Source organism: Bos indicus, chromosome 3, assembly GCF_029378745.1.
Source record: "Bos indicus isolate NIAB-ARS_2022 breed Sahiwal x Tharparkar chromosome 3, NIAB-ARS_B.indTharparkar_mat_pri_1.0, whole genome shotgun sequence".
Taxonomy (NCBI): Eukaryota; Metazoa; Chordata; class Mammalia; order Artiodactyla; family Bovidae; genus Bos; species Bos indicus.
Window position 1 is genome coordinate 17,295,218 of NC_091762.1, and position 22,734 is coordinate 17,317,951.

The 22,734-nt window shown below is 47.2% G+C and overlaps 1 protein-coding gene across 1 annotated transcript; it reads left to right on the plus strand.

The window, feature by feature from the left end:
* Positions 1-1,397: 1,397 nt before the first annotated feature.
* PGLYRP4 (peptidoglycan recognition protein 4) lies at positions 1,398-21,311 on the plus strand. The gene is made up of 9 exons (XM_019958353.2): positions 1,398-1,851; positions 2,649-2,738; positions 3,643-3,750; positions 4,514-4,712; positions 6,102-6,220; positions 7,943-8,095; positions 11,651-11,849; positions 17,639-17,757; positions 18,902-21,311. The coding sequence occupies exons 2-9, from the start codon at positions 2,690-2,692 to the stop codon at positions 19,078-19,080; spliced, it is 1,125 nt and encodes a 374-aa protein (XP_019813912.2). The 5' UTR covers positions 1,398-1,851; positions 2,649-2,689; the 3' UTR covers positions 19,081-21,311.
* The last annotated feature ends 1,423 nt before the right edge of the window (positions 21,312-22,734 follow it).

A 22,734-nucleotide genomic window follows, 5' to 3' on the forward strand; every position in this document is an offset into this window, starting at 1 on the left:
AGGAGTGAGACAAGGACCCTCAGCAAGGTAGCCAAGGAGGGTGAGAGAGGGGGAGATGACCAGGGTGGGGCTGGTCAACTTAGCAGGCCAGGTAGGATTTTGGTCCTAAGCGGGTGTCAGGAGGGGAAGAGAGCGGAGTGGGCTGCTGCTGCTGCTGCTAAGTCACTTCAGTCTTGTCCGACTCTGTGCGACCCCAGTGTTCTTGCCTGGAGAATCCCAGGGACGGGTGGGCTGCCGTCTCTGGGGTCGCACAGAGTCGGACATGACTAAAGCGACTTAGCAGCAGCAGCAGCAGCCCACTCTGCTCTCTTCCCCCTCCTGACACCCTCTGTTCAGAACAGGGTTTTTCCCTCAGGGAGCCCCTCAGCCTGTTAGTCTCCAAGAATTTTCTGGTCTCAGGATGGACCTGGGCTCACCTGCTCGCCCTCTTCTCTCAGGCAGCCACCACCCACCCAGTCTCTCCTCAGGGTTCCCACCTCCCAAACCCATCTGCAGAATGGAACCATTCTCCTCTCCCTAACCTGATGCTCTGGGGGCCACAGGCCTCCTCTCTGAGAGCTTCACTGTGGGTCAGGCCTGGGAGGTGGAGGCCTGGGAGACAGTCCACAGGTTCAGGAAAGCCCCAGGCCCTGCGGTGTCAGTCCCCAGGCTGCAGGTCTCCCTCCCCCTCGAGTATCTCTGGGGCTGCTGCCACTTGCTCCGGTGGCCCAAGATGAGACCAGAAACGCCCCACTCTGCTGCCCACCACCCCAGAGCCCTTCTTCCCAGCCCTGGGCCTTTGTGGGTCCACAAGGGAGAACAGTAGATGGAACTAAGGTATTCAAGGGGCCCCTCTGAGGGAGGTTTTCTGGGGACCCCAGGCCTCAGGGTGACTCCATAGCTTCACTCAGGACAACCTGTCCAGATTTGAGGTGTTTCCTCAAAAGGGTCCATTCAGTGGTCTCAGGAGGCTGCTCCACCCATGGAGCGGAGGGAGCTCCTGCAGGTCCCCATGGAGACACATGTCCTATGGCATGCACACAAGGTGTCACGTGAAGTTTCCTCCACGAAGACTCAAGGGCTCCCAACACCAGAGCCTCAGACTGCAAGTAAACGTGGAACATGTGAGGTGATAACTGTGGCTTTGGGCTGACAGCGGCTGAGGGGCTGGAGTGTCTTGGCTTGTGGGAGGCTTTTTGGGTGGGTGACAGTCTGATGCTGAGGTGTGGGTGGTGGGTGAATGGGCCCCTTGGCCACAGAGTGGGAATCAGTTCTAGCGATAAGCACATATGCACGTCACCTTCTGGGATACACTTTTCGACTTTATCTGCCGCTGCTGGTGGGGCTGATGGAAAGGGGTGGGAGGTGGGGGTTGGGGAGCAACCTCCATCCAGAACCTTCAGACTCCTGGAGCAGATCTGTCCCCACAGGCAGAAAGTTCCCAGAGGTCAGGATGTGACCCCCAGGTCCCACAGGCACCCCTGGGTTCGCCAGGCTTCCTGGGAGCCTTGGGCAGCCGCACCCTTTCCCAGGGAGGAGGTATCTGGGATTATTCACAGGGCGGGTCCCTGTTGTCAGCACCTGTCTGGTCTTGATTCTTCTCGGTTAGAGGGAGCCGCTCAGAGCCTGGCCCTCCTCCTCTCCCCCTTTTTTTAGGGCTCCTGGCTTTGCTCTTCTCTCTGAAAAACCAGGGCCCAGCCTCCGTTCCCGGGGCGAGAGTGCCCTCTAGTGCCCGGGAGGGTGAAGGCCGAGGAGGAGGGCAGGGCCAGAGGCCAAGCCTGAAAGGAGGCCCTGCCAGCCAATGAGGGGTGAGCCGGCCGCAGCTTGACTTGTGGAGCTGGGATAGCAAGGGACCCACAGGTATTTCCACAGGTATTTCTAAGTGTGTGTGTGTGTGTCTGTGTGTGTAGCTATGTTTCTTCTTGAGAAGCCCTCTCTTATCAGAAGGACTGGACTCTACCAGATGGAGTGTAAAGATCAGGATTTTTGCTCTGCTCTGGAAATAGGACCACCCCCCAACCCCCGCTCCAACTCTTATATACACTCCTCTTCCCAATCGCAGTCTATCCCCAGCTGGGAAGAAATTCTCTGCATTAGACCCATCGAAGTGAGTTTGTATTTTTCCATTCTGCTACCCCCGGTCCCTGGTAGCTCAACTGGTAAAGAATCCGCTTGCAATGCAGGAGACCTTGGTTAGATTCCCAGGTTGGGAAGATCTCTTGGAGAAGGGAATGGCTACTCACTCCAATATTCTGGCCTGGAGAATTCCATGAACAGAGGAGCCTGGTGGGCTACAGTCCATGGGGTCGCAAAAAGTCAGACATGACTAAGCAACCTTCACTTTCACTTTCAGCCCTGGACCTTATAGCCCTCTTCTATAAGAGTGGGGGTTAGCAACCCTAGATTGCAGGCTTGGTGCGAGGATTAAATAAAGCATGTGCGAGTGTCTACTCAGGCCTCACACATGGTAGGCACTCAATGAGATCTGGTTGCCCAGGGAAACAGGATGGGAGTGTTTCCCCATCCAATGAGTGCCTGACGTGTGCTGGGGACCCAGAGAAGCCTATTCAGGTGCTAACCTTCAGGAGGGCAGAAGGGGCCATGCAGTAGGGTGGGTGCCCCATTTGAGGGGTGAGCACAGTTGGGGTAACCACCATTGTCTTTCGTAGAGCCGAGGCCTCTCCTGTCCGTGTCCTGGAATCACGTGAAGATGCTATGGTGGCTTCTTGTCTTCTCCACTCTGGGTCTCGGGGCCTGGGGTGAGTTTTCTTCATTGGCTTAGAGAGTAACTAAGAAGGATCATCCTACAGTCTCGTAACAAGAAATCTTTAAATGCCTGCTCTCCCTTAGGAGGCTGATAGAAAGCCAGAGCAGCAGGAGGAGGACAGCTTTGCATTTAGAGCACAGAACTTGGAGTCCATAGACCTGGGTGAAAATCCTTGCCCTGCCTCCAGCAATGATTTTAAACAAGTTAGTCACCTCTGGAAAGCTTAATTTTCCCACCTGAAGCCTGAGATAAGGTTATGATCTATATTTATTGTGAGAATAGAATGGGAAAATGCACTGGAAGGACTTAGCACTTGAGCAATGGGGCAATGATTCTATTTGCAATATTATGTCAGCCTATGACTGGGGTTTATGGTTGTCAGTAAGAGAAAGTTCCTTCGGGGCGGGAATCTGTTGAAATCCCCAAAGTTCCTCCCACAGGAGCATGGGCATAGCAAATGCCCCCAAAATCAATCCCAGAGGCACTGACTTGATTTGTGCAGGGAACTCCAGTCCGTTCTGTGCACAATCTGTCCCATTGCTTCCATTAGGCAAAATGCTTACAAGGTAAGACTGTGGTTTTGAAGAGCCTGGATGCATTTCCAGGTGGTTTTTGTTGTTGTTGATTTTGCCAGTTGTATGTGGCTCATGAGAAAAGGACAGTATTTCCGACCCCCTGCCCTTGTCTGTTTAACTAACTTCCTAGGTTACCTGGAGCTGGTGTTGGAGAAAACCATGCCTCATGGTACTGCTGGAGGTGGTCCTCTGGCCCCAGAGGGGCTTTCTGAAAGGACTCAGAGATCTGGGGAGGCAGAAGGTTGTGGAGAGGAGCCTGAGCCTCTGCCACGGAAAGGACTGGTACCGAGGGCTGATGCGAAATGGAATGTTCCTTTACAGGTGATTCCTCCTGGGATAAAATACAAGATAAACACCTGTCCAAGGGACTTCAGGACCTGCTTGGCAACATCTCCCAGCTCATTGAAAAAGACAAACGGGGTCTCAGTGGTGAGGAGGTTTGAGGACCAGCTGGGTTTCTCTTGGGACCAGGCACTTAATGGTGGGATGGGGTGGTTGGGGCTGAGACACAGGAACACCTGGGTGGGTTGTCTTAGGCCTTGGCAGGGAGGGAAGAGGGAGGAAAGGGGAAGTGAGAGTGCTGCTGGGAGGGGCCAGAAACCCAGGAAGGGGAGGTGCAGTCTTTGCATTCAGGCCCCCCTAGTCTGAGGTTGGAGACTTGCACTTTGCCCTCGGGAGTCCTCAGACTGAAGGGGAGTCACTGGCCCTGCCTGGAGGGCCCCCCAGGTTGAGGAGGAAATGCCCCCCTCCGGGAGCGCTGGGAGCAGGGCGAAAGAAGCAGAGTCCCAGAAGAAACTGTCAGTGAGCTTGGAGCACATGGAGGGCAGTAGCGCTGGGGTGGAACTGAGAGGGGCCCCTGGGGGCTTTCCCTGGGGCAATGGTGACATGAAAGTCTTCCTGGAGCAGAGCAGGGAGGGACCCTCAACCAGAGAAGGTCATCCAGGTGTGGGGGCCAAGCACCTAGGCTGCTCTGGGCAGGCGCAGTCCCTGCATTGGTGTGAGTAGTGAAATGGAAACACAGAGGCAAGGAGAGGAGGCTGTGCCTGTCTGACCACAGAAGGCCTCCTCCTGCAGCTCTTCTGCAGCCACCATGGGGCAGAATTGGCCTCAGCTGGTGCATGTGGCCCAGGGGCCCAAGGTGGCAACAGTGGAGCAGGGTGTGCCAAGTGACACCCGCACGGCTCCCCTGCAGGTGTCTCCACCATGGTGTCTCGCAAGCAGTGGGGGGCAGACGCCATTGGCTGCAGTGCCCAGCTGGCCCTGCCGGTGGACTTCCTTGTCACGCACCACATTCCTGGGCTGGACTGTCAAAACCAGACCTCGTGCAGTCAGAGGCTGCGGGAGCTGCAGGGCCATCACGTGCGCAACGGCTGGTGTGACGTAGCCTACAAGTAAGAGGCTGGGCTGGGGGCGTGTGACCCAGCGCTCCTAAGGGTGCCTCCCTCACCCCTCTCTTCTCTGTTTCCCTCATTTTCTGGGTTGTGGTTGTAGCTGGTTAATAATGAGTGCAATGAAAAAATATCCTATAAAATTCCAAAGCCTTTGAAATTTTCTGTGAGGTTCTTGACTTTGAGCTCTCTTAAAAGGAAGCAAGGAAGTTTTAAGTGATGACTGTACTTTCTGTTCGCCTCCTAATGGTTCACAGAGCACATCGCAGGTTAGGAATGGCTTCCCCGTATGTGGGTGCATGGGTGCGTTTGCCCCCTGACAAAGTGTGAGGTTGGCTGGGTGGGTGTCACCATCTCCATGTTACAGGCGGGGGGACCAAGGAAGGGGATCAAGGTCACACTGCTGCTAAGTTATGTGGCCCAAGCTGACTCAGGATTGCCCCTTTGCCCTCTGATCCTTCCACTACAGTGCGTGTTGGGGCTTTCACCTTATTGAGGGAGGCATCCACGTCTTCCCCTGATGGTCACTCTAGCAGGCCCTCCCAGTGCCCAGGACCAAGTTCCTCACCCACCTCTGATGTCAGTTCATTGTGGACGATTCCTGTGTGTGGGAATGGCTTCCCACCTCAAGAGCACCTGCATCTCTCTGCTTTTCTGCTTCACGCTTTCATCCAAGCCCCTGACGGTGAACCCCCGGGAGGGCAGGCTTTGTGGCTAACTTCTTAGTCCCCAGCCCTCTGAAGGGGCAATTTTAAGTACTTCTCTCCTTGGAAGGTCACATGTCAAGGAACAGGGTGCTGAGCCCCAGGTGTCCATGGGGAAGCCAACCCAATTCTTCACACATTGTCGTGGTTCTTCCTGGCTCACTCTTCTGGCCCCTTCAGTCTGGCTTCTGGGGTCTCTTCCCAAATAAACTGCCTGCGTCCACATCCTTGTTTGAGGTGCTACCTCCTGGGAAGTCTATGTAAGAGGTTACCCTAGCCGAGAGAAATCACACAAACAGCCTGTGTGGAGATCACAGACACACAGCATTTTGGAAGCAGGAGGAGAGCCATGTTTGAGGAAGTGTAGAGGCCAAGAAGAATCTTACATTGTTTGGTTGGGTCTGGGGGAGCCTCTGGGTGGCAGCTCCAGGACCCCTTCCCTTTCACGTGTGCAGGATGATTTATATAAAACCCAGCATCTGAACTGGGGATGGGATGAGGAGTGTGGGAGTGGTCCTTCTAAGGATGAGTGTAAGTCACTTTGTCTATCCATTGTCTCGGATGAATCCATGCAAATTCCCTCTAATGAACTTGGTTTGGCCCTTCTCCCTTAGGAAGCTAGGTTGGGGTTCCTCTTGCAGGGGCGTGCCTGGGGCCAGCCACCAAGCCTGGATTTCCCTCTCCACAGCTTCCTGGTTGGGGATGATGGCAGGGTGTATGAAGGTGTTGGCTGGAATGTCCAAGGTGTGCACACCCAGGGCTACAACAATATTTCCCTGGGCCTTGCCTTCTTTGGCACCAGCAAAGGTAATGGTCACCCCAGCTGTCCTTCTCCATAGAGTTAGCTAGTTCTTTGTCTCACACTGTCTCTCCACCCTCCTCACACCCTCTCCTGGAATTTTCTCCCCTGACTTTGGTGAACGGTCTTCCTCCCCCTGCTCTGGCTTCCTCCTCGCCTCCTCGCCCTCTGGCCACCCCTCAGGGAAGGCTCTCCATCCTTCCTCCCACACCCTAGTTCTGCTCCCGCTCTGGTCTTGGGAGGATCCGGGCTCCAACTCTCACTCTTGCATCAAAGACTAGAACACCTTCTCTCTAGCTCAGATGCTTCTGTAGCATCAGGCCTGGCTTCTGGCCAGCCACTTCCTCCTTCCATCTCTCTCTCTCTCTCTGAGATTTTCTGTGCAATTTTTAAAAGCCATGTTGGGATTCCAAACCCAAGTCCCCTTCACAGTCCTCTAGTCTTACTGCCACCCTGCCCACCTGCATCCCAACATACATCCATTGAATTTCTGAATGTTTTCAGTTAATAAGTGGGCTTCCCTGCTGACTCAGTGATAAAGAACTCACCTGCAATGCAGGAGATGAGGGTTCAATTCCTGGGTTGGGAATATCTCCTGGAGAAGGGAATGACAGCCCATTTCAGTATTCTTGCCTGGGAAATCCCATGGACAGAGGAGCCTGGCAGGCTACAGTCCACGGGGTCTCAAAAGAGTCAGACATGATTTTGCGACTAAATAACAACAGTTTAGCAAAGCCTCTGCACATCTAGTTTCTCATGGCCCCCTCTCAATATCTTTTGAGATGGCCCAGATAAGTTTCATGATTACAATTACAGTGCTGCTACTGCTAAGTCGCTTCAGTCGTGTCCGACTCTGTGCGACCCCAGAGACGGCAGCCCACCAGGCTTCCCCGTCCCTGGGATTCTCCAGGCAAGAACACTGGAGTGGGTTGCCATTTCCTTCTCCAATGCGTGAAAGTGAAAAGTGAAAGTGAAGTCACTCAGTCGTGTCCGACTCTTAGTGACCCCATGGACTGCAGCCTACCAGGCTCCTCCATCCATGGATTTTCCAGGCAAGAGTACTGGAGTGGGGTGCCATTGCTTTCTCTGACAATTACAGTAGGTACAGCCTAAGTTTCAGAGAGGTAAGTAACCCAGGTGACATAGCCATAAGGAGAGGAACACAAGCTCATCCCTTCCATTTCTGCTCCAGGGCAGCTTCTGGTTTGCCAGAGGAGTCTCGATGTTCAACTTGGCTGGTTTCTGTGACCACTCTTTGCCCCTGGGTGTTACCTTGTGAGCTGTGGGATCTTGAGCTCAGTACTTCTTGGCAACCTCAAGTTCCTGTTTGTGAATAGTGGGGTTCATCATAGCATCTGCCTCACAGGCTTGATGTGAGGATTACAGTGGTCACAGCAGACAGAGAGGCTGGCACATGCCTGGAAGGGCCCTAGTGATGGGAACCCTAATGCAGCCAGGGGGCATTAGTGAACATGGGGCTGCCATCCAGCTCTTTCCCAGGGAGACAGATGAATGAAGTCTCAGTGGGTCTTTGGGAAAGGTCTTTCTCATCACCAAAGCTCTGTCCAGACAGACCCTTGAGTTCCAAGCTGTCCGACGCTCAGGATGAGCCTGTTTCCCTTCCTCCCCCTTCATCAGCTATGTGGGGGCTAGCAAGACATCTCGTCCTCCCCCACAGAACTCTGCAACTCAGGCCAGATCGAGGCTTCCTAAGGATCACTCTCTTCCAGGCCACAGCCCTAGCCCTGCCGCCCTGTCAGCCATGGAAGGTTTGATCTCCTCTGCTGTCTGCAAGGGCCACCTGTCACCCGTGTATGTTCAGCCACTCCTTGTGAAAGGCGAGAGCTGCCTGTCCCCTCAGCAGAATGCAAGTCTCAAGGAAGGTAAGACTTTCAGTCTTAAAAAAAATTTTTTTTTTGGCAGTGCTGCAAGGCATATGAGATCTTAGTTCCCTGACCACGGATCAAACTCAGGTTGCCTTCCTTGGAAGTACAGAGTGTTAATCACTGAACCCCCAGGGATGTCCCTAAGACCTTGAGTCTTACTGGACCTCCCTCCCATTCACTCCCACTCACTTCCAAATGTCATTGGATGTGACTTTTTCAGTCAGGCTCTCACTGGAGTTGTTCTTTTTTTTTAAATTATTTTTTAATTGGTGGAAAATTGCTTTACAATTTTGTGTTGGTTTCTGCCATAAGATGATGTGAATCAGTCATAATTATATATATCCCTCCCCACCCCCTAGCCCTCTAGGTCATCACAATGTGCCGGGCTGGGCTCTCTGAGTTATTTAGCAACTTCCCACTGTCTGTTTTACCGATGATGGTGTATATATATCAATGCTACTCTCTCAATTTGTCCCACCCTCATCGTCCTCTGCTGTGTGTACAAGTCTGTTCTCTACTAGGTTCATCAGTACCATTCCTCTAGATTCCATATATATATGTTACTATATGATACCCATTTTTGTCTTTCTGACTTACTTCACTCTGTATAAGAAGCTCTAGCTTTATCTATCTCCCTGCTACTGACTCAGATTCATTCCTTGTTATGGCTGAATAATATTCCATTGTGTAAATGTACCACAACCTTTTTTTTCTTTTAATACAAACTCATCTGTTGATGGACATCTAGGTTGCTTCCATGTCTTGGCTGTTGTAAATATTGCTTCAGTGAACATTAGGGTACTTGTGTCTTTTATAATTGTGGTTTTCTTGGGGTATATGCCCAGTAGTGGAATTTCTGGGTCATATGGTAGATTTATTCCTAGATTTTTAAGGAGTCTGCATACTATTCCATTTGTCTTCCATAATGGCTGTATCTATTTACATTCCCACCAACAGTGCAGCAGGGTTCCCTTTTCTCCATACCTTCTCCAGCATTTACTGTTTGTAGATTCTTTGATGATGACTATTCTGACTGATATGAGTGATACATCACAGGAGTTTTGGTTTGTATTTTTCTCATAACTAGTGATGTGAGCATCTTTTCATGTGTTTATTTCCCATCTGTATGTCTTCTTTGGAGAAATGTCTGCCATTTTTTTTTTTTAATTGGGTTGCTTGTTTTTCTGATATTGAGCTGTTTGAGCTGCTTATGTATTTTTGAGGTTAACCCTTTGTCTGGGGAAACAGTGGAAACAGTGTCAGACTTTATTTTTTGGAGCTCCAAAATCACTGCAGATGGTGACTGCAGCCATGAAATTAAAAGAAACTTGCTCCTTGGAAGGAAATTTATGACCAACCTAGATAGCATATTAAAAAACAGAGACATTACTTTGCCAACAAAGGTCCATCTAGTCAAGGCTATGGTTTTTCCAGCAGTCATGTATGGATGTGAGAGTTGGACTATAAAGAAAGCTGAGCACCGAAGAATTGATGCTTTTGAACTGTGGTGTTGGAAAAGACTCTTGAGAGTCCCTTGGACTACAAGGAAATCCAACTAGTCCATCCTAAAGGAAATAAATATTCATTGGAAGGACTGATGTTGAAGCTGAAACTCCAATACTTTGGCTACCTGATGTGAAGAGCTGACTCATTTGAAAAGACCCTGATGCTGGGAAAGATTGAAGGCGGAAGGAGAAGGGGGCAACAGAGGATGAGATGGTTGGATGGCATCACCAACTCAACGGACATGAGTTTGAGTAAACTCCAGGAGTTGATGACAGACAGGGAGGCCTGGAGTGCTGCAGTCCATGGGGTCACAAAGAGTCAGACACGAGTGAGCGACTGAACTGAACTGAACTGAACCCTTTGTCAGTTGCTTTGTTTGCAATTATTTTCTCCCATTCTGCTGTTTATCTTTTCATGTTGTCTAGTTTCCTTTGTTGTGCAAAAGCTTTTAAGTTTTATTAGTTTCCACTTGTTTGTTTTTGTTTTTATTTCCATTAATTTAGGAGGTGGGTCAGAGAGAATCTTGCTGCAATTTATGTCAAAGAGTGTACTGTCTATGTTTTCCTCTAAGAACATTATAGCTTCTGGCCTTGCATTTACGCCTTTAATCCATTTTGAGTTTATTTTTGTGTATGATGTTAGGAAGTGTTCTAATTTCATTCTTTTACACGTAGCTGTCCAGTTTTCCCAGCACCACTTATTGAAGAAGCTGTCTTTTTCACTGGAGTCCTCTGATAGGCAACTGGTCACCCAACTCTCTGAAACATTAGGGCTGGCAAACCTTGAGAGGGACCCTCCAGGTCACCTACTTGCCCCTCAGATTCCTAGAGTGATAGAGGCATGGCACTCTGCATAGTCCGCCGTGTGTTCACTCATTTCTACATCAGTTACTTACTGAGCACCTGCACGTCACTGAGGATGTATCAAGAGAGCAAACGTGCAACAGCAGTGCCCTCGTGAAGTTTCCATCAAGATGGTAGAGGAACACAATAAGAACACAAACAAGTGAGATAGTTGGTGTGCTCCATGGTGAAGTGGTGAAAGTGCTATGAGGGGGAAAAAGCCTGGCGAGGGATAGGGTATACAAACACAAGGCACAAATGCACACCTTTCTGAATACAAAAATTATCAATAGAGCTGCATTAATAGACCAAAGAGCTTAAGGTATTACTTGTATTGACTTAAAGGAAGAGTTTAACATAATTCAAGGAAGATTAAAAGCAGATTTGGAGTTTAACAAGCAGCAACATCAAAACCAGGACAATTAGAAGGGCGTTTCCTGGTGGTCCAGTGGTTAGGGCTCTGTGCTTTCACTCCTGGGGGTCCCGGTTTGATCCCTGGTTAGGGAACTTAGATCCCACAAGCCACATGGTGTGGCCTAAACAAACAGTATAGTTAATAGGCACTATTCACCTTTTCTTGGACTTAAATAGAATTTTAAAGAAAATTGGAATTTTGTATTAGACCTTGGAGTGAGTTTGGTCTCTGCCTTTGGATGGTGTCATCTGTCAGTGTTAATAATTGCTTACACTGACAGAGTTTTGTGGACTACAAGTGATTCTTTTTTTTTATTTTATTTTATTTTTAAACTTTACATAATTGTATTAGTCTTGCCAAATACCAAAATGAATCCGCCACAGGTTACAAGTGATTCTTAAAGACATGTTTTCAGATGAAAATTCAATTGATTTCTCCAAAAAGACCTTGTTACACACACACACACACACACACACACACACACACGACAGTTGTTCAGATAAATAAGTATACTTTGCACTTGGGATAAAGCATCCATGTCCCCTCAAGATCAACATTCCCATTGTCCTTTGGGTTCTGATTTTTGGGGTTGTAACTGGTGATTCTTAGCTCCTGCATCTTGAACGCAATTCCTGTTCCCAGATAGGCCACCAGGAGCTGCTGGGCTCTCCAGGTCCGTAGTCATGGTCAGGGCAGGATGCCAAGAGGGTGGGCAGGATGTTCAGTAGTGAGGTGGGTGACCTGAGCAGGCACAATAAATCCTCACATCCATTTTTTGCCCCACTACAGCTTGCCCACTTATTGTCCAGCGGTCTGCTTGGGATGCCAGGGAGGCCCACTGCCCCAAGATGAACCAGCCAGCTCAGTATGTCATCATTATCCACACCGCGGGGCGAACCTGCAACAAGTCTGATGAATGCCATGTGCTGGTCCAAGATATCCAGTCCTCCTTCATGGATAGATGGGAGTCGTGTGATATTGGGTACAAGTAAGTGTGCCTGAGGCTGTGAAGGCTTCTCTTCCCATGGGGGTGGATACTGAGCCTGTGAAAGGAGTGAGAAGAGGAGCTAATATTTACTGAGAGCCCAGCATAGGAGCGGAAAAGGCAATGGTAACCCACTCCAGTACTCTTGTCTGGAAAATCCCATGGACAGAGGAGCCTGGTAGGCTGCCATCTATGGGGTCACAGAGAGTTGGACACGACTGAAGCGACTTAGCAGCAGCAGCAGCAGCAGCAGCAGCATAGGAGAGGTAGTCCTTCTCACTGAAGGATTCCTCACCAAGCCCTGGGTAGGCCTTATTTAGGATGTAGCTAAGGGGTGGTCATCTCCCTTGAGCACATTCTCAAAATGTGTGTCTTTATTATTTTAATTGAAGTATAGCTGTTTATAATGTTTTGTTAGTTTCAGGTGTACAGCTAAGTGATTCAGTTTTATACATACATATATATTCTTTTTCAGATTCTTTTCCCTAATAAGTTATTCAGTTCAGTTCAGTCACTCAGTTGTGTCTGACACTTTGAGACTCCATGGACTGCAGCATGCCAGGCTTCCCTGTCCATAACCAACTCCCAGAGCTTGGTCAAACTCATGTCCATTGAGTCGGTGATGTCATCCAACCATCCTATCCTCTGTCATCCCCTTCTCATCCTGCCTTCAATCTTTCCCAACTTTAGGGTCTTTTCAGATGAGTCAGTTCTTCACATTGGGTGGCCAAAGGATTGGAGCCTCAGCTTTAGCATCAGTCCTTCCAATGAATATTCAGAACTGATTTCCTTTAAGACTGACTGGTTTGGTCTCCCTGCAGTCCAAGGGACTCTCAAGAGTCTTCTCCAACACCACAGTTCAAAAGCATCAATTCTTCAGTGCTCAGCTTTCTTTATGGTCCAACCCAAATATACATGACTACTGGGAAAACTATGGCTTTGATGAAAGTCTCTACTGTTTGCATTGTTTCCCCATTTATTTGCCATGAAATGATGGGACCAGATGCCATGATCTTAGCTTTTTTAAAGTTGGGTTTTAAGCCAGCTTTTTCACTCTCCTCTTTCACTGTCATCAAGAGGCCCTTTAGTTCCTGTTTGCTTTCTGCCAAAATGGTAGTGTCATCTGCATATCTGAGGCTATTGATATTTCTCCCAGCAATCTTGATTCCAGCTTATGCTTCATCCAGCCTGGCATTTTTCATGATGTACTCTGCATTTAAGTTAAATAAGCAGGGCGACAATATGCAGCCTTGATATACTCCTTTCCCAATTTGGAACCAGTCAATTTTTTCATGTCCGGTTCTAACTGTTGCTTCTTGACCTGCATACAGATTTCTCAGGAGGCAGGCAACGTGGTCTGGTATTCCCATCTCTGTAAGAATTTTCCAGTTTGTTGTAATCCACACAGTCAAAAGCTTTAGCATAGTCAATGAAGCAGAAGTAGATATTTTTCTGGAACTCTCTTGCTTTTTCTGTGATTCAACAGATGTTGGCAATTTGATCTCTGGTTCCTCTGATTTTTATAAATCCAGCTTGAACATCTGGAAGTTCTCAGTTCACATATTATTGAAGCCTCGCTTGGGGAATTTTGAGCATCAGTTTGCTAATGTATGAGATGTGTGCAATTGTGTGGTAGTCTGAGCATTCTTTGGCATTGCCTTTTTTTGGATTGGAATGAAAACTGACCTTTTCCAGTCCTGTGGCCACTGCTGAGTTTTTCAAATTTGCTGACATATTTACTGCAGCACTTTAACAGCATCATCTTTTACGATTTGAAATAGCTCTACAGGAATTCCATCACCTCCACTGGCTTTGTTCGTATTGATGCTTCCTATTTAACTTATATGCAGAGTACATCATGAGAAACTCTGGGCTGGAGGAAGCACAAGCTGGAATCAAGATTGCTGGGAGACATATCAATAACCTCAGATATGCAGATGACACCACCCTTATGGCAAAAAGTGAAGAGGAAATAAAAAGCCTCTTGATGAGAGTGAAAGAGGAGAGTGGAAAAAGTTGGCTTAAAGCTCAACATTCAGAAAACGAAGATCATGGCACCCGGTCCCATCACTTCATGGGAAATAGATGGGGAAACAGTGGAAACAGTGTCAGACTTTATTTTTGGGGGCTCCAAAATCACTGCAGATGGTGACTGCAGCCATGAAATTAAAAGACGCTTACTCCTTGGAAGGAAAGTTATGACCAACCTAGATAGCATATTCAAAAGCAGAGACATTACTTTGCCAACAAAGGTCCATCTAGTCAAGGCTGTGGTTTTTTCCAGTGGTCATGTATGGATGTGAGAGTTGGACTGTGAAGAAAGCTGAGCACCGAAGAATTGATGCTTTTGAACTGTGGTGTTGGAGAAGACTCTTGAGAGTCCCTTGGACTGCAAGGAGATCCAACCAGTCCATCCTAAAGGAGATCAGTCCTGGGTGTTCTTTGGAAGGAATGATGCTAAAGCTGAAACTCCAGTACTTTGGCCACCTTATGCGAAGAGTTGACTCATTGGAAAAGACTCTGATGCTGGGAGGGATTGGGGGCAGGAGGAGAAGGGGACAATAGAGGATGAGATGGCTGGATGGCATCACCGACTCGACGGATGTGAGTCTGAGTGAACTCCAGGAGTTGGTGATGGACAGGGAGGCCTGGTGTGCTGTGATTCATGGGGTTGCAAAGAGTCGGACATAACTGAGTGACTGAACTGAACTGAACTGAAGGCCCACTTGATTTTTGACTCCAGGATGTCTGGCTCTATGTGAGTGATCACACCATCATGGTTATTTGGGTCATGAAGATCTTTTTTTGGTATAGTTCTTCTGTGTATTCTTGCCACCTCTTCTTAATATCTTCTGCTTATGTTATCTATTAGGTCCATATTATTTCTGTCCTTTATTATGCCCATATTTGCATGAATTGTTCCCTTGGTATCTCTAATTTTCTTGAAGAGATCTCTAGTCTTTCCCATTCTATTGTTTTCCTCTATTTCTTTGCACTGATCACTGAGGAAGGCTTTCTTATCTCTCCTTGCTATTCGTTGGAACTCTGCATTTGGATGAGTATATTTTTCCTTTTCTCCTTTGACTTTAGCCTCTTTTCTTTTCCAGCTATTTGTAAGGCCTCCTCAGACAACCATTTCACCTTTTTTGTGTTTCTTTCTCTTGGGGATGGTCTTGATCACCACCTCCTGTATAGTGTCACAAACCTCCATCCATAGTTCTTCAGGCACTCTATCTAGCAAATCTAATCCCTTGAATCTATTTGTCACTTCCACCATATAATCGTAAGGGATTTGATTTAGGTCACGTCTGAATGTTCTAGTGGTTTTCCCTACTTTCTTCAATTTAAGTCTGAATTTGGCAATAGGAGTTCATAGTGTGAGCCACAGTCAGCTCCTGGTCTTGTTTTTGCTGACTGTATAGAGCTTTTCCGTCTTTGGCTACAAAGAATATAATCAATCTGATTTTGGTGTTGACCATCTGGTGATGTCCATGTGTAGAGTCATCACTTGTGTTGTTGGCGAGGATGTCTGTTATGACCACACAATATTAAGTATAGTTCCCTGTGCTATACAGTAGGTTGTTGTTGGTTATCTCCTTTATGGACAGTAGTGTGACTGTGTGTCCTTTTGAACGATCAGATATTGACATGATGGAGACCAAGGCTCTGCTGAAAAGGTACTATAGAACATCAAATGCAGGGAAGATTGTAAAACCAGTAGAAAGGAGCATCTAAAGATTATGCCTTTTTCACATAATCACCTCCCACTCCTCAGCTTAGGCTCTGTATCTCAGTTCAGCACCAACCTGAAGTTTGTCTCCCTCATGTTAGACTCTCCTTTGCATCTGGAAAGTATCAGCCTCCTTGGGGAGGACATCTTTCCTTACACAGGAAGATGACGTGACGGGGAGCAGCCAGAGAAGAAGCAACTGGGAGAGTGTGGTGCAATGGAAGCTAAGAATGTTTGAAGAGGTGGGAATTGGCAGGACCTTCCCTGGTCGGAGAAGGCAATGGCACCCCACTCCAGTACTCTTGCCTGGAAAATCCCATGGATGGAGGCGCCTGGTGGGCTGCAATCCATGGGGTCACTAAGAGTCGAACACGACTGAGCGATTTCACTTTCACTTTTCACTTTCATGCATTGGAGAAGGAAATGGCAACCCACTCCAGTGTTCTTGCCTGGAGAATCCCAGGGACAGGGGAGCCTGGTGGGCTGCCATCTATGGGGTCGCACAGAGTCGGACATGACTGAAGTGACTTAGCATAGCATAGCATAGCTGCTTCCCTGGTGGCTCAGATGGTAAAGCGTCTGTCTACAATGTAGGAGACCCAGATTCAATCCCTGGATCGGGAAGATCCCTGGAGAAGGAAATGGCAGCCCACTCCAGTACTATTGCCTGGAAAATCCCATGGATGGAGTAGCGTGGAAGGCTACAGTCCATGGGGTCACAAAGAGTCAGACACGACTGAGTGACTCCACTTTGTTTCTTTCTGGAACAGAAAGGTGAGGGAAGGCAAGGTCGGGGAAGTGTTCTCCTGTCCAGACAATACCTTTGGATTTCTCTAATGGCAACATCTGTAATCCTTTTATAAAGAACACACTGACCTAATAGAAGAGTGGAGACTTTTTGAAGGATGCTTTCAGAGACTGAAGATAAGATGTTTGGGGTTAGATACTATCTAATATCTTGGACTTAGCATCTGAAAAACAACAAGTCCTATCAGAAACAACTGCACAGAATTTTAAATCTTAGGGTGGGTCTCTAGTAACCCAGATGGCATATTTGTGCATGTGAATCAAAGGAGCCCTAGTGGAGCTGGATTTTAGTCCCTACTTGTCCCCAAGCCCAGAACAGCTATGTGCAGGGACCCTGCCTTAGATGGGTTTACCACTGCTTGATATGTACTCCTGGGCTGACTGCCTCTCCTCTCTCCAATCCCTGGTAGTAACACCGTTTTCAAGACAGGAGGAAACTTTTCCTCCAACATCTGTTGCCCATCAGGATGTGTTTTGCTGGGCCCTGCTATGCAGAATTATTCCCAGTAGGAGGAGGGAATGGTGGGATTTCTCACCAAGACCAGGAGCCCAGCAAGGGGAGTAGGTGGGTCCAGGTGTGGGTTCATGGTCTTTCCGGATGGCAGCTGAAACCAAGGAAGTAGATGGGTTAGTCCTGGGACAGTGTGTCAAGTGAGAAGAGGGGGGTTAAGGCTGCATCCCAAGGAACCCCCTAGGTGCAGGGAAGGACACAGGAAGATGAGGTGATGAGGAGCAGCCAGAGAAGAAGCAACTGGGAGAGTGTGGTGCGACGGAAACTAAGAGTGTTTGAAGAGGCAGGGATTGGCAGGACCTCCTGAACAGAGAGGCCAGGGAAGGCAAGGTTGGGGAAGTGTTCTTTGTGTGACCTTAGTTGAGGGGAGGTGTAGGTCATCTGTGGGCAGCAGTTTCACTGGTGAGGTAGGGCTGCAGGGGTTGAAAGCTGTCACTCTTCCTAGTCTGTGAGCTACCTGCGACAGCGGTGCTGTGCTGAGGCCCATGGGCTCATGAGAGAGGATTGTTGTTAAGACTTTTGTCAAATCATTGGTAGGCTGAGATCAACCATGGTGGGAGATCAATGCCCATGAGAGCTGGCTGACCAGCATGACACTGGCAAGGACTCCTTTTTTGTTACAGTGTTTAAAACTTGATAAGCTAATCAATGTCTGATGAGTAGACAAGAATGAATGAATGAATGGAACAGTCTCAGAGTGTCTCTCTTTCATGCCCTTCTCCATCTCCCCTGGCTATCCTCTAGCTTCCTTGTGGGCCAGGATGGCATCATCTATGAAGGAGTAGGCTGGAGTGTCCAAGGTTCCCACACCTCTGGCTACAATGACATTGCCCTGGGCCTCGCCTTTATGGGCACCTTCTCTGGTAAGTGGATGCTTCTGGCAGTAGTGGTCATTGTGTGGTATTTGAGGGAAAGCATCTGGCATGAAAGACAGTGGTATCAGACACAGGTATCATTTTAGTGGCTGTGTGTGCTGGATTTAAATGGCAACCCACTCTAGTGTTCTTGCCTGGAGAATCCCAGGGACGGAGGAGCCTGGTGGGCTACCATCTCTGGGGTCGCACAGAGTCGGACACGACTGAAGCGACTTAGCAGTAGCAGCAGCAGCGAGCAGTGCTGGACTTGCCCGCCTCAGATCTGATGTTGAACTAAGTTCAGTGTGAGAGGTGGCCTCTGAGACAGAATTCCACCCTAAATTTACATCTTTCACACCCAAGTAAATGCCTCTCTCTTCTGATATCCAAGACACATTAGACAAGGAAAGAAGATTTTTGTGTATGTTTCTGATAAATTTTTACCATGACATCCACGTGTGGACACTTGCCTTATTTGCCAAACACACAGACGAGCCCCATATCTGCATCCAGAGTGCACACTGAGAATTGCCATTGCTCAGAGATTTGATCAGAGTCTGTTTAAGCTCAGGGGCCTTTTGTGGAATCTCTGGGAAGAGAAGGCTATGTCCCTGGGGGCTAATACTAAATCGGGCTTTGGATAGGGGAAGGGGATATGCCTGGGGATGATGCTGGGAATGTGAAGGTGAAGAAAACACTCCATGGCTAATGCAGGGTTGCTCAACCACAGCATTATCAACATTTCAGGTCAGATAATTCATTGGGGCTGCCCTGTGCACTGTAGCGTACTTAGCAACATCCCTGGCCTCTAACTACTGGATACCTACAACATCCCCCTCACTGTGACAACCAAAAGTGTTTCTAGAAATTGCCAAAGGTCCCCTGGGGGGTTAGACTGTCCCCTGTAGAACTACCAGGCTAAAGGCTTTGTACAGCCCCAGAATGATTGCATATTGTATCTCAGGCTCTGCTCTTCAGGCTCAGGAAGAACTTTGATGCTGAGGAATCTAAAGTCTTGACTTGGTTTCTATCTGTCTGCAAGGTGAAATGTACCAGTTTGGTGGTAAAGGTGGGTTAGGGGGATCTGGGAGTGTGTCCTGCCCTGGAACAAGCTTGGGAATCCTATAACTGATGAGTCTGCTGTGTTTTGCAGGTTCCCCGCCCAATGCCGCAGCGCTGGAGGCAGCCCAGAATCTGATCCGGTGTTCCGTGGTCAAGGGGCACCTGGTCCCCGACTACCTGCTGGTGGGGCACAGTGATGTGACCAACGTTCTGTCTCCTGGGCGGGCTTTGTACAACATCATTAAGACTTGGCCTCATTTCAGACACTAGGGAGCCCCTTTTCCGCCCAAGACCATTCCCGTCCCCACCCCCATCCCCTTCCCCAACCCCACCTGCTGGTCCTCCCCTTCCTCTCCATTCTGATTCAACACCTGTATCCTCTCCTTGCCAGCCCCATCCTGTCCCTCCTGCCTCAGGTTAGTATGATCATTTCCTGCCAGCATCTCCCAGAGCCCCTTAAACCCTGTGGTTGGATGTTCCCAGCCCTCTGAGCCTAGGCCAGTCTCCCTCTTTTCTCACCTTCCTCTCCCTGCCACCTGTGTCTTCAGCCAGGTGAGCTTTCTTGTGCCCTGGTGCACACCCCTCTCCTGGTGTGCCTTCCCCTGCCGTCTGCCTGGCAGCCCCCAGCCTCATGAAGTGTGACCCAGGTCAATGTCCCAGCCCCTCCTCTCTGTTCACACGCTGCCTTGCCCGAATCTGAATGCAGCCCTTATTTCAGGGCAGTAATTGTTTATAGATATTCTCTCCAATGGGCTGTGAGGTTGTCCAGTTTCATTCATGTCTGTGTCATCAGTTCTTCAGCAGTGTCTAGAATTCAGAAGATGAGACAGATATTTTTTGGAGAAATGGATGAATAAAGGGGAGTGGGCCAAGTCCCTGCTCCCCTTTCCAATTTGCTGGACATACCCTCTTTGGGCAACATTTGCTGGACCTTGGGCAGCCCCTCATCCTGCCAGCACTCTCTTTTCCAATCTGAGGCTCAGAATCGGCTCTGGTTGCTTGTCTCTAGGGTCCCATGTCCCCATCCTCCCATACCCCTGTGAGGACAGGACCATGCACTACTCCAGACCCAGGCCTAGGCTGTGTCCACACAGGCCACCCAGCACCTCCCCACACAGGAGATGCTCAGAGATAAAAATTTATAAACTAGCATTTCAGATCCAGCTAAAAATATCAAGAAAATCATGTAAGATAGGAAAGAAAAATTAACTACAAGTGTAAAATATGAGAAATTGGGTAATAGAACTCATGAGAGAGTAAGAAAAATAATAACCATTTCAGAAATGACCAGGTAAAATAAGGAAGATAAAAAGTAAATGCACATAACAGATAATACCTTAGAAGAAAATGAAAATCAAATAAAGGAAAAAAATTAAAAATCCAAAAGAAATAAAAAATGAGAGTAAAACAACTAGATGGAAAGTAACCAATATAGTTGATAAGCAAAGAAGTTACAAGGTATGTATAATTGAAGTCCCTAAACAAGAAAATGAAAATAAGGGAATAGGACAAATACAAAAACTGTAATTCTAGAAAACCTTCCTGAAAAAAAAGTTTTGAAAATTTGCTTTTACTTTGCTTTGTATTTAAAAAAAATGATTAAAAAAATGTATTAAAAAGATGAATTACAGGGTGTATTAAACTAACGGGTTTTCAATAAAAGTTTCCTTTGGGCATTCAGGATAAAAACCAAAAATGTGACAAATAAGAGAAAAATGTCATCAGACTTATGACAACATTTTCAGCTAGGGAAAAAATGGAAGAATATATTTAAAATGTAAGGAAAAAATGTGATAATGTGATCCAAGGGTTTTATAGTCAATAAAATTGAGCTTCAAATACAAAGGTCACAGATACAGTCTCATCAACATGTAAGAACTCTGGGAATATAGTCTCATGAACCCTTCCTTAGGAATCTACAAGATAATGACCTCAAACAACCAAAATAAGACATTAACATAATGACCAGAGATAAATATTAATGTATGTGTATTTGTAAATTAAGACTAAATGAAGATTATCAAAGTGAGAGTATAGTATGTAGTGGTTGTGAGTGCTAACAATGCAGCAGATTATAGAACTGAAAAAAATGTGGAGGGAATGAGAAGAGTGTCTGAAAATTTGCTTTTAAGCTATTTTAGTAATTATATTGTTGGTGCTAATCTTTGTATTGTTTTTGCATGAAAGTTTACTGTGAGATGTGGGATCAAACAAATGAGTAGATATGTGATATTCTAATTCCATCATCCCCAGTGTTTTTGAAAGTAAGATTCTCAGGGTGGAAAAAGAAGAGGTTAAGTAATATACCAGAGCCCTGGATTTGAATTGAAAATACAAGGATAAACTCACGAGGTACTTATGAACTCATGAAGTGTTTCATCTTAATGTTTTTAACCACTGTCTGGTGAAAGGTCTGGAAACTGTGATCAATCCAGTAGCAATAAGTTAGCACCAGATTGTGAGCTGAAATTACAATATCCCAATAAAAGAAATCAAAAGTTCTTGGAGAAACAACTGATTTTGTGTCTGGGGATAGAAAATGTGCAAGATAAGTGTGAAACATTTTCTCATATCAGATAACAATGAAGCCAAAAAACATTTTCTCAGTTTGGGTCAAAAGGTCTTGGGAGATTGCTGCCTAATGGGAGAATTCCAATGTCTACTATCTACCCAATGGGACAAGCTGAGCTTTGAGAGCAACAATAATTTCTATGGGTCTGAGCTCATTAAATTTAAATTCATAAGTTCATAATGATACAAAATGCCTAACCGATCACCTTTGGAAAACCTGAATCCACTTATTTATTTGAAAAGCTGTAAAAAGGGGAAAGAAAAAAGCCCCCATTCTGCTCTTCCTATACAAAGAACACAAGTGAATAACCAAATGGTAGAGAAACTTCACCAAACTTCACCAGATGTTCACATGTCAAGTGTGAATTTCCTGGTGGTTGGTGAAAAGGCCCTTAAAGTAATGTCAGACTCTAACCAGTTCCTGAGCCACGTGTGTTTCCTTTAGTATTACCCTTATAACATGACACTTGTAAAGGATACTGTCGGGTGATCATTACTTGTGATGGCAGGACAGAGGTTCTTGGAGAAATAATTGATTCCAAGTCTGGGATAAGAAATATACAAGATACATATGTGATCTATGGACAGTTCAGAGTGTGCCTATCACTGCAGAAATGTTGGGGAAGCTCGGCTTAGATCTTAGTTACTGTGAGGCCAAATTTATACATTCTATTTTTACTTTCACATCAAATAATGATGATATTGAAATACCTTGGGCAAGGCTAGTTGAGAAGGGATGGGAACTTACATTGTAAGAACTTAGAACACTGTGGATATAATAAGATAAAGAATCAAATGTCCACATATCTTTGGGCTGTTTAGACTAAAGGTGAAGCTCTTGCTTTCACATAGTACATGGTTGTTTCATCTGTAGGTGCTCTGGAGTGGGGAGAACTTGCCAGGGAACTGACATACGGATTCACCAAGTTCCTCCCTTCCTCAAGAGGAGAGATCCTTCCTTGCGAGAAGAAGAGGGCTGGAGGGAGGTGGTTTGTGCTCTAAGAGTCATGGAGCTGTGAACCTCAGGGTCTGCTCATATGCACTCACTCTTCCCCTCTAGTTTTGGGAGACATCTGTTCATCTTTTATGTCCCAATCCAGCATCACTTTCTCACAAACGTGCTCAGTGCCCTGCTTTTTCAGCACAGCGCCATCATCATTAGAGATGTGTTCATTCGATTGCTTTGTGTCTCTCTTTCCCCCTAGGATATAGACCTCATGGGGCAGACACAGGGTGTGTTTCTCTCCCTGGCATATCCCCAGTTCCTAATATGGTGTCAGGAGCACTGGGTCACCCTGGTAGCTCAATGTTTGTTTCATCAATCAATGTATATATGTTCTCGATTTCTGGATT